At 72.4% G+C, this 13,364-nt stretch overlaps 1 protein-coding gene across 9 annotated transcripts in view; it reads right to left on the minus strand.

Annotated features, from left to right (window-relative positions):
• DNMT3A (DNA methyltransferase 3 alpha) overlaps nucleotides 1-13,364 on the minus strand; it is a 46,943-nt gene extending 33,579 nt beyond the window's left edge. For 6 of the 9 annotated variants that reach the window (XR_011738573.1, XR_011738572.1, XM_065833699.2 and 3 more), the window contains exons 1-3: nucleotides 13,218-13,364; nucleotides 4,658-4,861; nucleotides 97-201 (exon numbers count right to left, since the gene is read on the minus strand). Coding sequence is in view for 7 of the 9 variants with exons in the window: in XM_065833699.2 (XP_065689771.1) it covers nucleotides 97-201; nucleotides 4,658-4,726 (174 nt within the window). In the remaining 2 variants the exon portion in view is untranslated. Of the gene's footprint in view, nucleotides 1-96; nucleotides 202-779; nucleotides 909-4,657; nucleotides 4,862-8,529; nucleotides 8,695-8,938; nucleotides 9,074-13,217 lie in introns of those variants that run through there. The other 3 variants (XM_071807225.1, XM_065833695.2, XM_065833698.2) reach the window with 3 other exon arrangements.

The following is a 13,364-nucleotide window of genomic DNA, read 5'->3' on the forward strand; positions in this document are numbered from 1 at the left end:
CCGTACTCTACCACCAGTGCGGGACATCCACCGGGGCGGGACGGCCCCGTGGGGGGACACCCCGCTGCCCCCCGGCCCCCACGCCCGCTGGCTCACCTGGGCATGCTTGCGCTTCCGCCCAGGCCGCCCGGCTTTCCTCATGGGCGTCCCCGGCTCCTGCTTCTCCTCCTTGCTCTGGTGCTCCTCGGGCTCCTCTTCCCCCTGTGAGCCGGAGACAGAGAGGACGGTTATGGCACCAGCCCCAGGGCCGGGCAGTAGGGGTCCCGGGCACGACTCCGCTCCTGCTCGGTGCTGGGATCACCGGCACCACGGCCGCACCACAGAGAGCTGCGTGCGGCTGGGCGCCTGGCCGGCGAGTGACGAGCGCTGCCGGCATCACCGGCCCGGCAGCCCTCGGGGCACCGCTAGAACAGTAATGGCGGCTCCTGCTAGCACTTGGGCAGCGGCGCGAGCTCCCGTGGAGCCGGGCACCATCAGCCGGAGAGCCCTCCTGCACCGCGCCCTGCGCCATGGCCGCTCGGAGGGACGTGCCTGTGCCGTGACCCACCGGAGCCCTGCGCGTGTGGGTCTGCGGCTCCTGCACCGCGGCACCGCAGGGTGGGCCTGCAGGGAGCCGGGCAGCGCCGGGGGACGCGGGCAGGCAGCAGGAGCCCGGCTGCCCCCGGAGCAGCCACCGCGCCGGCCAGCGCGGGCGCTTCAGACCCTGCGCACCCTCTCCGCGCTCTGCCCCGGAGCAGCGGCCAGCCCGTCCCCCTCCCCGCGCCCCGAGGCCCACGCACCGGCACGGGCAGCACGGCGGGAACGCGGCCCCGGGAGTGAACCTGCTCCCCGCGCGGGACCGCGGCAGCGCCCAAGTGCCGCGGCGCACCGGGGGCCCCGCTCCCGCTCGGGGGGCTCGCGCCCAGTGCCGCAGCACGGGGGGGCCGTGCGTGCGGGGCGAGGGCTGCGCGGGGCCCCGGCGTGTCCCGCGGCGGCGGCGGGGCTGGTTTCACCTGAGCCCCAGAAGCTCCCGCGGCGGCGGCCGAGGCAGGAAGAGGCCGCGGAGGGGGAGCGGGGAAAGAGGAGGCCGGCGGGGGCTGGCGAGGGGGAGGCCGGGGAGGGGATGGGGCTGGCAGCCAGACCGCGCCGCATCCAGCTGCAGCCGCGGCCCCGCAGGCACGGCGGGCGCCGGCCCCACCGCGGTCCTGCCCACCCCATCGCGGCCCTGCCCGCCGCTGCCTGCCGGCCCGGCACCGCAGCCGGCACAGCCCCACGGGGTCCGGCCCAAAGCTCCTGCAGGGTCAGGATGTGCTGTGCCCCACGGCTGCAGTGCCCCACGGCCACAGCCCCCCAGACCAGCTCCCTCGCAAACCCGGTGTCCCCCTTGCTGCCATCCCCCCTACCATGGGCTGTACCTGTGGGATCACGAGGGAGCCGCGCGCTGGTTTGCACCCATGGTGGCCACTGGGACCACGCTGTCCCCAGCCCCGTCACTGTGTGTCGCTCCCTGCGCATGGGGCAGGGTCCCCCACGCCCCGGCAGCCCCGCAGTGACCGTGCCCAGCTCTGGCACCCAGGGACTCAGGCCTGGGCCACGCCGCGCTCCCCACGCGGCCCCGGGTGCAAAGCTTTGGGACGGGTCCAAGGATGGTGTCAGGATCACAGCTCCAGCTCCGTCCCGGCACAGGATCCAAATGGGGTCACCGGGGTGGGGGGTTCCTGCTCCCCTGACCCCCAGCTCTCCCCGCCGGGGTGGAGCAGGAACGGGTGCTGCCCGCAGTGAGTCAGGCATGGCAGCCCCCGCCGAGCACGGCCGGCAAACGGGGGCACTGGGCACAGCCCACTCCAAACCACCTCCTGCCGCCAGCCGAACCCGGCCATGGGCCCTCGGCAGCTCATCCAGCCCCACGATACTCCTAATCATAGAATCATCAAATTACAGGACGGCTTGGGTAGGATAAAGCTCCCCCAGTCCCCCTGCCATGAGCAGGGACATCTTCAGCAGCTCAGGTTGCTCAGAGCCCCGTCCAGCCTGGCCTGGGATGTCTCCAGGGATGGTTCAGCCACCACCTCTCTGCCCGGCCTGGGCCAGGCTCTCACCACCCTCAGCACAAACCATTTCATTATATCCATCCTGAATCTCCCTCCTTTAGTTTTAACCATCACCCCTTGTCCTGTCGCAACAGGCCCTGCTCTAAAGTCTGTCCCCCTCCTCGCGGACGCTGTCCCTGTCCCCTGGGAAAGCCTGTCCCCAGCCATGGAGGAGCCGCGGGACAGGTGGGGAGCAGGAGGGGATGGTGAGCTCAGCATCCCCAGGACATGGCCCCGCAGGCCCTGCACCCCCCTGGCTCCAGCACTGCTCGGGGGGGCAGAGCGGAGCCCCCCTGGCCGCGGCCACAGGGCCCGCTGTGCCAAATCGTGCGGCGCTGTGCGGTGTCCCAGCGGGGCCATCCTGCTCCCGCAGCGCTGGGGTGGCCCCGTGTCTGTGCCACCATGGTGAGGCTGTGCTTCGCGCAGCCCCCCCGGGAAATGATGTGGCTGAGCAGCACCCAGTGGGTGCTGGCAAAGGGAGGGGGCTCTGAGGGGGCTCTATGGGGTTCCCAGGCAATGCCGGTGCTCAGGGCTCCGTTCTGCTCCTCGTGCCGCTGCACGTGCCTGGCACACAAAACACCAACGGGGCACCGGCCCTGGGGACACCGCAGCAGGGGGGGGTAGTGGGGGTCCCCACTGTGGGGACAGGGAGCTGCTCCCAGCACACACGGGGACAAGGCGAGCTCCCCGTGAGCCATCCCCGCTGCTGCCAACGCGGGGCAGCTCCTGTGTCAGCGAGCTGGGGGACATGGAGCCCTGGGGGACCCCCGGGGCACGGCTGGCCCCCCGCGCACGGGGCAGGTGCAGGAGGAGCCGGGATGCAGGCTGGGCACAGGCAGGGGCGAGGGGAACCCGCTCACCCAGCCCGGCGCAGGTGCCGGTGCCGCAGCCCCTCGCTGGGAGCGGAGTCACGGCCCCGTGAACCGCGCGGCTCCCCCTCTGCCGGGGCGCGGGCTGCACGGCGCGGCCCCGATGCGCCGCGCTCCTGCGCCGCTGCCAGGCAACAACCCAAGAGGGAAAGCACCGCCGAGGAGCCGAGCTGCTGCATGACGCAGTGCTGGCTGCGCGGCACCGCGCCGGGCCCAGCGCCGGCTGCGCCGGGAGCCCCGGGCAGTGGGGGGGGACCACGCTGGGGGGCAGGAGAAGGCGGGGGCAGAGACTCTTGCACAGGAGCTGGAACTCAGCCTCACCAGGGTGGTGCCAAGGGCGGCACCGGTGTGACCCACAGTGCTGTGGGTGTCGGGGTACAGCCGCGTCTGGCCCCACGGGCAGCGCGCGTCCCGTCGGCAGAGGTGACCTCCATGTGCGGCCGCGAGGGAGGTGACGCCGCGTCCCGGCGGGGTCAGGCCAGGACAGCGCTCGGCGGGGCGAGCTGGTGGCACAGCAGGCTCGCTGCCAGCCCACGGCACCCCGGGCACCAGCACCGGTCCTGCTTTCAAGGGTGAGCCGGGCTGCACCGCAGCTGCCAGTTTCTGCCCGTGTGCCACGGCCCCGCACCCCGCTCTCCAAGCTGGCTCTGCCATGCACCTCCAGAACTGCACCGAAACACGGGGTGGGCTCCGCATCCACCTCCCGGGGCTCCTGGTACCAGTGACCGGGTGGGCTTGGCTGCACACACCTGGTGCGGTGTCACCTGCCACAGGGACAGCGGGGGACCAACAAACTGACCCCAGGGTTACTCGCCACCCTGGCTGTGCCAAGAACGCGCTGGGCACTTCCCAACAGGGCAGCCCCGCCAGCAGCCGGGAGCGATGGCCGGGGGCCGGATGTGCCGGCGGGTCCGGCCACCGGGTCTGGTGTGGTGCGGGAAGCACGGCACGGCCGAGCCAGCGCGGAGGAACCAGGCTGACCCTGACCCCGCGCTGCCCGCGGCGGGACGGCGTCCAGCTGGCCGCGGTCCCCACGCCTTCACCAGGGCAGGCCCGGCCCCCACGCCTGCCCTGACGCTTCTCCCGGCAGGAGCAGCGACGCCTTTGCCGGCACCAGCCGCGCCGGCCCGGCATGTCCTTGTGCGGCAGGGACGCCGGGAGCACCGCGGACACGGTCAGAGCCTGGCCCCCCATCCCGGTCAGGCCCCCCAAAGCCAGCGCAGCCCTGGGGGGGAGCAGGCCTGGCAGCGGGGCTCCAGCTCTACGGAAGACCCATGTCCCCCTCCCGCTGCCCCACAGCCCAGGACATGCACCTGCCACCCACCCAGAGCCGAGGCGGCCCCAGGGACCCCCCCACCCGCCATGGTGGCAGCCCCGTCCCCACAGGCGGGCTTGCCCAGCCCTGGCCACCGCCGGGAGGTGACAGCAGGTCTGCGCTTCCCCGTCCCCTCCCCGCGCTCCCGCTCCGCCAGGAATAGCTCAATCCGCGCTAATCCCGGCCGTGGCTCAGGGCTCCGCACCACGGCGAGGGGGGAGCAGGGCTGCTGGGGCACAGGGGACCCCGCGCCCCCTTTTCCCGCGTGCCTGCCAGCCAGGAGCGCACCGGACCCCCGGAGCCCACTCTTGCCCCGGTACCAGCGGGAGCAACACCAAGCCCAGCGATGGTGACGGTCACCGCCCGGGCAGGTCCCCCGGCAGTCCCCGCTTGCCGGTCCCTACCTTGTGCGCGTCGGGCACCTCGCGGTCCGGAGCAGGGCTGCTGGTGTCGAGGGTCCCGCTGGATGGCATGGTGGGGCGCGAGGGCGGGCGCCTGCGACTGTCACCTCTTCAGCACCAAAGTGGCCCGCGCCGCCGCCACGCTCCGGCTCTCTGTGCCGAGGAGGGGTCCGGAGCCTTCGCCCGCCTGCCTGGATCCTCCTGCCCCTGCGGGAAGCGGAGAGCGCCGGGGTGAGGGGAGCACCGGCCCCGCCGCCCCCCACACCGCGCCCCGGCCCCGGCAATTATTAACACACCACAACCTTGACTCGGTGGGGCTGGGCTGGGCAGCAGCCACGGCATCGCCCCCGGGAGGCGGCCGAGCCTCGGATCGCACCAGCTGTGGGGTGCAGGGTGCGGGGTGCAGTGGTGTGGGGTGCAGGGTGCAGCAGTGCGGAGTGCAGGTGCAGGTTGCAGGGCACAAGGTGTGGGGTACAGGGTGCAGCAGTGCAGGGTCCAGGGTGCAGGTGCAGGGTGCAGAGTTCAGGGTGCAGCAGTGCGAGGTGCAGGGTGCAGCGGTGCGGGGTGCAGAGTGCAGCAGTGCAGGGTTCAGGGTGCAGCAGTGCGGGGTGCAGGGCGCAAGGTGTGGGGTACAGGGTGCAGCAGTGCAGGGTGCGGGGTGCAGAGTGCAGCAGTGCAGGGTTCAGGGTGCAGCAGTGCGGGGTGCAGGTGCAAGGTGCAGGGTGCAGTGGTGTGGGGTGCAGAGTGCAGGGTTCGGGGTGCAGGTGCAGGGTGCAGGGCACAAGGTGTGGGGTACAGGGTGCAGCAGTGCAGGGTGCGGGGTGCAGAGTGCAGCAGTGCAGGGTTCAGGGTGCAGCAGTGCGGGGTGCAGGTGCAAGGTGCAGGGTGCAGTGGTGTGGGGTGCAGAGTGCAGGGTTCGGGGTGCAGGTGCAGGGTGCAGGGCACAAGGTGTGGGGTACAGGGTGCAGCAGTGCAGGGTGCGGGGTGCAGGGTGCAGCAGTGCAGGGTTCAGGGTGCAGCAGTGCGGGGTGCAGAGTTCAGGGTGCAGCCATGCGGGGTTCAGGGTGCAGCAGTGCGGGGTGCAGGGTGCAGCCATGCGGGGTGCAGCAGTGCAGGGTTCAGGGTGCAGCAGTGCAGGGTGCAGAGTTCAGGGTGCAGCCATGCGGGGTTCAGGGTGCAGCAGTGCGGGGTGCAGAGAGCAGGGTGCAGCAGTGCGGGGTTCAGGGTACAGTGGTGCAGGGTTCAGGGAGCAGCGGTGCAGGGTGCAGAGTGCAGGGTGCAGCCATGCGGGGTGCAGCAGTGCGGGGTGCAGGGTGCAGCAGTGCGGGGTGCAGGGTGCAGCAGCGCGGGGTTCAGGGTGCAGCAGTGCCGGGTGCAGAGTGCGGTGCGGGGTGTGCGGTGCATGGTGTGGGGTGTGTGCTGCATGGTACATGGTGTGTGGTGCATGATGCACAGTGTGGGGTGTGCAGTGCACGTGTGGGGTGCAAGACGCAGGGTGGAGGGTGCAGGGTGCGGGTTGTGGGGTGCAGGGTGCATGGTGTGGGGTGCAGGGCACAGGTTGAGGGATGCAAGGTGCGGTATGGGGTGTGGGGTGCAGGGTGTGGGGTGTCTGGTGCACAGCATGGGGTGCACAGCATGGGGTGAGCTGCAGGGTGCGGGGCGTGTGCTGTGGGGTGCACAGTGTGGGGTGCGCAGTATGGGGTGCAGGGTGAGGGGTGCGCAGTTTGGGGTGCAGATTGAGGGGTGCATGTTCTGGTGTGTGGGGCACAGGGTGAGGGGTGCAGGGTGGGGGGTGCAGGGTGAGGGGTGCAGATTGGGGGTGCAGGGTGGGGACACAGGGTTGGGGTGCAGGGTGGGGACGCAGAGTGGGGGTGCAGGGTGGGGGGTGCAGGGTGGGGACACAGGGTTGGGGTGCAGGGTGGGGGTGCCGGGTGGGGGTGCAGAGTGAGGGTGCAGAGTGGGGGTGCAGGGTGGGGGTGCAGGGTGGGGGGTGCAGGGTGGGGACACAGGGTTGGGGTGCAGGGTGGGGGTGCAGGGTGGGGGTGCAGAGTGGGGGTGCAGAGTGGGGGGTGCAGGGTGGGGACACAGGGTTGGGGTGCAGGGTGGGGATGCAGAGTGGGGGAGCAGGGTGGGGGTGCAGGGGTGCAGGGTGAGGGTGCAGGGTGGGTGCAGCGAGGGGGTGCGGGCGCAGGCAGGGCCCCGCGGGGCTGCGGCGCGGGCGTCAGCCCCGGCACCTGTTGCTATGGCAAACGCTGCATTAGCCATGGCCGAGGCTGCTGTTGCCTTTGGCACCGGCGCTGCAATTTGTTTCTAGAGCTTTCCAGCCGCAGCCGTTCCCAGCCGCGGGGCGGGGGGCTGCGGGCGGGCAGGGCCGCTGCCAACGCCGCCGAGCAGCCCGCACCCCGGGGCTGCCGAGCGGGGCCCGCGGCACCGGGACCCGCGGGATGGGGGCGGGGAGGGGGCTCGGCTGCCCCTGCCCCGGGGCCCGAGGGGGGCGTGGGCACGGGGGGCGGGATGGGGGGTGGAGGGGTGGGGTGTAGGCTGGGGCGTGGGGTGCAGGTTGGGGTGTGGGTGATGGTTGGGCTGTGGGGTGCAGGTTGGGGTGCAGGCTGGGATGTGGGTGAAGGTTGGGGTGTGGGGTGCAGGTTGGGATGTGGAGTGATGGCTGGGGTGCGGGGTGCAGGTTGGAGTGCGGGGTGCAGGTTGGGGTGCGGGGTGCAGGTTGGGGTGCAGGCTGGGGTGCGGGATGCAGGTTGGGGTGCAGGCTGGGGTGTGGGGTGCAAGCTGGGGTGCAGGATGCAGGTTGGGGTGCAGGTTGGGGTGTGGGGTGCAGGCTGGGGTGTGGGGTGCAGGTTGGGGTGCAGGGTCCCCCCGCCCAGCGCGGTGCCAGCCGGTTGGGATGCAGGGAAGAGCTGCCCCGTCCCTCTCCTTCACCAGCTGGGGGTGCCAGGGGAGGCTCCGTCCCTGTCCCCGTCCGGGACGCCGGCCCCGCCAGCCCCGTGCCACACAGGGCCTGCCCGCGCTGCCCACGGAGCCCTTTGCCCCCGCCCGGCACGCTCAGCCCCGTGCGGGCACCGCGGTGCCCCTTGGCGAGGGGCCGGCACCGAGCACCCACACGCTGCCGCTCCAGGCACCCATCTCACAGCTGTGCCGGTGCCGGCACCAGGGCACGCTGCTCGGCACGGCGTGGCACGCGTTCGGCACCGCACCTCGGCCCCGTGTCCCCCCCGCCAGCTGCTGCTCATGGGCTGGCGGTGCCCCTGGGGCTGGCGGTGCCCCCGGTCCTGCCCGTGCCCCCCGCGCCTCGGCAAAGCCCCGGCTGCGGGCACCGGAGCACACGTGCCGCTTGGAACCCCCGGGGGACACCCCGGCTGCACCCAGACACCTCCGCGGCAGGGCAGCCCCGGCCCCCCCCGTGGGGCACCCCATGCCCAGAGCCACCAGAGGGCCGGTGTCCCCGGTGTCGCCGGCTCCCGCTGCCCAGCAGGTCCCTACCTGCATGTGCCCACAGCCCTAGAAAATGGCTCAGCCACCTCCAGCCCCCCAGCCTGTCCCCCCCAACTCAAGCAGGGTCCCTCCGGCAGCCCCAGAGGTGGGTGAGCCCCCCCGGCATCGCCGGTGCCTGGGGAGCGTGGCCGCCCCGCTCGGCGCTGCCGAAGGGCCAGCTCGGGCTTTGATTCGCTTCCAGCAAACATGGTCTCCAAACGCACTAAAAATAGTTGTGCTGCGGAGAAACCCCGCGGCAGCCCCGGCCGGCACCGCCGAACAAAGCCGGGGAGCAGCCGGCGGCCCCCCGGCCCCCCCAGCCCCACCGAGGGGTACCCGCGGGCATCGCCGTGGCCCCCGGCGCCGTCCCCGCTCTCCCGCGCTCTTACCCAGCCGGGGCTCGCCCACCGCGGCACGACGGGACGGGACGGGGGCTGTGGCACCGTGTCCCCCGCTAGGCCGCCGAGAGCCTCCTCCGGCAGCACCGGGGCATCCCCTCGTCGATGCGGCGGTGGCGGCGGGGGGGACGGAGCCCGGTCCGGCGCTCGCCGCCGAAGCGCGGGGAGGGACTCGCCGCCGTCCCTCCTGCCTCCCTATTTAACCGCTCGGGCTGACCTTACGGCTGACGGCGAGCGGGGGAACCGGAGCCCCAGCCCGCGCTGCCGCTCCCGCACGGCAGGGCCCCGGCGAGTCACGCTCGCCGCTCGGCAGAGGCGTTTCAAAGTAGGTTACCTGCGCTGGCTGGATGAGACACGCGGCGGGAGGGAAAGGGAGGGAAAAAAAAAGGAAAAAACCCGCCTTTTTTATATTTCGGGACCTCGGCAGCTCCCGCCGTTGCCGTTGCCGTTGCCGTTGCCGCTGCCGCGCCGCAGCCGGGAACCCGCAGAAACCCAAACGGCCATTTTAGGTGATGGCGAAGGGGGTCCCCGGCAGCCCCCCGCGCCGGCGGCTGGTGACACCTTCACCGCAGTCCCCCCCCGCCTGTCCTAACGTGACCCCGCGTGCGGCGGCCCCCGGCGCGGTGACACCCACCGGGGTTGGACGGGGTCCCTCGCGTGCCTTCGGCGCTGGGGACGCACGAGGGACCCCGTCCAAACGCCTCTCCCGTGACAAGTGCCGCAGCGTATTATTATTGTTGTTGTCACTTTGAGTCACTGCCGCCCCCAGGCAGCCGCGCTGCTCCTCCTCCTCCTCCTCCTCCCTCCCAGCGCCGAGGAAGAAGTTCAGGATTGACTCAGAGGGGCCGGGCGCTGCGGCCGTGAGTCACCCCCACCCCCTGAGCCCCCACACCTGACTCACGGGGGGGCGCCCCCCCGGGCCCCCCACGCCGGGGGTGCCGCTGCCAGGGGCACCTGGGGACGGGTGGGTGTCCCTGGAGGCCTAAAAATTCCACCGAGCGGCAGCAGCTCCGCTGCGATCGCCTCCGACAGATGGTTGAGCCCAAACCACCGTGGCGGGCAGAGCGTTGACCTCATCCCCCGTAATTATCACTTACGGGCTAAATATTTGGCCACGCTGCTCGGGGCGCACGTGGCGGGCAGGGAAGCGGCCGCCCTCGCCACAGCCGACGGGAACCGCTGCCGCGGCACCACGGCACGGCAACGGGACGAGGGACAAGGTGCCGGCAGCACGTGCCCTCTGCTCCCCGAAACAGAGCGGGGCGGACGGCGACCCCCGGCCTGGTTGGCACCACCAAAATGGCCTCATGCTGCGCCCTGGGGGGGTGACACACTGCACCACAGGGTACCACACTGCACTGCACCCCAAACAACACACTGCACCCCAGGAGCAATGCACTGCACCCCAGGACAGTGCACGGCACAGCACTGCACCCCAGGAGCAATGCACTGCACCCCAGGACAGTGCACGGCACAGCACTGCACCCCAAGAGCAATGCACTGCACCCCAAGAGCAATGCACTGCACCCCAGGACAGTGCACGGCACAGCATTGCACCCCAGGAGCAACGCACTGCACCCCAGGACAGTGCACGGCACAGCACTGCACCCCAAGAGCAATGCACTGCACCCCAAGACAGTGCACTGCATAGCACTGCACCCCAAGAGCAATGCACTGCACCCCAGGACAGTGCACGGCACAGCACTGCACCCCAGGAGAAATGCACTGCACCCCAGGACAGTGCACTGCACAGCACTGCACCCCAGGAGAAATGCACTGCACCCCAGGACAGTGCACGGCACAGCACTGCACCCCAAGGAACAACACAGGCCCCGCACCGCACCGCGTGGCCGTGCCACGAGCAAACCGCAACCCCGGCTGCAGCCGCAACCAGCACCAGATCCCGCACAGCGGGAGCACCTTGAGGGCCGGGGTCAGGCAAAACCGCCCACGGGATGGGGTGGGGACAGGCGGGGGAGCCCCCAGCGCCGGGACATGGTGGTGACACACAGGGGAGCCCCGGCACCGGGACGTGGAGCTGTTTTGCAGGCGGGACGGTGCCAACCTGGCAGGTTGATGAAGGAGCCGCGGCCGAGCTCCCGGAGCTCAGCTTATCGAGGGGAAAAAAGGCCAAGAGATGACGTGATTACGGTGAGCAAGTGCCGCTGCGGCAGAGCCCCCGGCACTGCGCAGAGCCTCCAGCTGGCAGAGGAGCAGGGCCGGGAGCAGAGCCGGGGCGATCCAAACCGGCAGGCAGGTACGGGCTTTGAACTGGGGAGGGTGGTTAACCGCGGGAACAGGCCCAACCGGCGGCGGCGCGTCCCGCGCGTGCCGAGCCCCATGGCAGCAGCGCGGTGAGGAAGCGGGACGGCGGCTCCGCTCAATGTCCCTCCCGGCCCCGGTTTGCCCGATGTGACCCTGGCGGTCCCGGCCCCACCGGTCAGAGTTCGGATGGTGTCAAAAACCACCGCGCGGTCTCGAGGGCGAGCAGGTTCCTGCAGCAAAGCGGAGCAGACGACACCTCCATCCCCGCCAAACCGCACGCCCAAACACCGCCGGCTCCTCCCGAGGAGCCGCCGGGGCACATGCACGCTTGGCACACGCGTGTCCTGGCGCACGCACGCGTGTGCCGGCGGTTACCTGGCAAGCCCACACTCTGTCCCCTGCGGGCGCTGCAGGGAGCCGCACGCTCGCTAATGGCACAGCCTGCCCGGGACAGGCAGAGGCGCAGGCAGGGGCGCAGGCAGGGCGCTGGGACGGCGCAGGCAGGGATGTGCCGTCCTAAAAACACCCATACGAAAACCACCACCCGAAGGTGCTCGAGCAGCTGCCTGGGCCGGGAAGCGGCCGTGGCCCCACAGCAGCCCCGGCGAAGCAGCGGCCGCCGCCGGATCTGAGGCGCAGACGTCGCCCGCGGCGGCAGCTCGCGGTCACGCAGGCAGCCGGGGCAAGGCCTGGCCCGCAGCTCCGGCGAGCAGCGCAGGCACCGGCATCCCGCCTTTCCTCGAGAGGCGGCGGGCGCTGCGTGTCACCAAAAGAGGCTCCGCTGGGAAGTTTCGAGCTGACTCAGCACGAAAGGGCCAGAGCAGGCGCGGGAGCTGCCGCGAGCAGCCGCCGGGTACGACAACATCCCAACATCCATTCCCGCCGGCTGCCCGTGGCCGCCGGCTTCGACGCTTTGCTCGCGGCTGACGCGGGTGCCCCCGTCCCGGTGTCCCCGTCGGGACGGGCGAGGGGCGCAGCCTGGGGCAGGACGCGGGCACCCACCGTCCCCGCCAGCTCCTGCCGCCGCGCGCTCGGCGCAGCAGCGCGAGCACCGAACGCCAATCCCGTGGTGACACCGTCTACGTCACACAAAGGGAAGAAATAAAGAAAGAGGAACTGAGCGAAAAGGAAAATTTCATTTGCCCACAGGTTCGCGCACACGAACACATGAAAGCGAGGGGGGAGAGAAAAAACAGAGAGAGAGGAAAGGGGGAAGCGAGCGGGCGGCCCAGTTGCATCGCCAACAGGACCGGGGGAGCCAGGCAGTGGGCACGGGCTGGGCAGGCAGCGGGCAGGCAGCAGGGCACGGGGGAGCAGGGCAGGCAGGCAGGGATGGGAGCAGGCAGCAAGGCAAGCAGGCAGCAGGCAGGGATGGGGCAGGCAGCAGGCAGGGATGGGGCAGGCAGCAGGCAGGGATGGGGCAGGCAGCAGAGCAGGCAGCAGGCAGGGATGGGGGCAGCAGGCAGGGCTGAGGGCAGCGGGCAGGGCTGAGGGCAGCAGGCAGGGCTGAGGGCAGCGGGCAGGGCTGAGGGCAGCGGGCAGGGCTGAGGGCAGCTCTGCGAGGCCCGTGCCCGACGCCGCCCCCTCCCCGGCCGGGGCCGCTGCTCGCCCGCTGCCCACGGGAGGGGATTTTTCGGGTGCACAACAGCAAAGTTTCCGCAGCGCCAGCCCGGGGCAGCTCCGCTGCGGCCCGCCGGAGGGCAGCGCCGGGCCGGGGCTGCGGGCGGCAGGGGCTGCGGGCACCCCCGCTCTTCCGCAGCCGGGCGGGGGTCTCGCCCCGGGGGTCCCGATGGGCCGGGGCTGGGGGGCACACACGGCGGTGACACCCCCGGGCGGCCTCGCAGCCCCGGAGCGGCCCGGGGCCCCGCGCTGCCCTTCAGCCGCCCGGCGCGGCGCTCAAGGACACGGCGGCGCCGCGGGGAACGGGCCCGCGGGCCCGCGCCGCCACCCCCGCCCGCCGAGCGGGGCCGGGCCGGTTGCGGGGGCGGCCGCGGGGCCGGGGGGGGCGACGCGGGCCCGGCCCGGCGGGAGGCGGCCCGGCCGCTGCCATGTTTTCCTGCTCGGCACTGCGCCCCCCGGCCCGGCCCGGCCCGGCCCGCTCCCGCCGCAGCGCCCGCCCGCCGCCGCGACGGCCCCGGGCCGGGGAGGGGGACACGGGACCGGGGCGGGGGTGTCCGGGCGGGGGGCGCGGGCCGCCCGCCGGGCTCCGCGGGTCGGGCCGAGCCGAACCGAGCTGCCACGAACGGAGCCGAACCGACCCGAACACAGCCGAACCGAGCCGAGCCGAGCGGTGCCGAACCGAGCCGAGCGGTGCCGAGCCCAGCCGAGCCGAGGCGGGGGGTGCCGAGCGGGGGGTGCCCCGTCCCGGGGGTCCGCGGGGGCCACCCGTGTCCGCGCTGCCGCGGGGCCGTTACCTGGGCCGGTGCGGGCCCGGCGCGCCGAGCCGTGCCGAGCCGTGCCGAGCCGTGCCGAGCCGCCGCCGCCGCTGCGCTGCCCGGCGAGGCCTCCTCCCGCAGCGCCGCCGCCTCCACTGCAGCACCGAGCCGCGCCGCCCGCCCGCC

The sequence above is a fragment of the Patagioenas fasciata genome, chromosome 3, assembly GCF_037038585.1.
Source record: "Patagioenas fasciata isolate bPatFas1 chromosome 3, bPatFas1.hap1, whole genome shotgun sequence".
Classification (NCBI taxonomy): Eukaryota; Metazoa; Chordata; class Aves; order Columbiformes; family Columbidae; genus Patagioenas; species Patagioenas fasciata.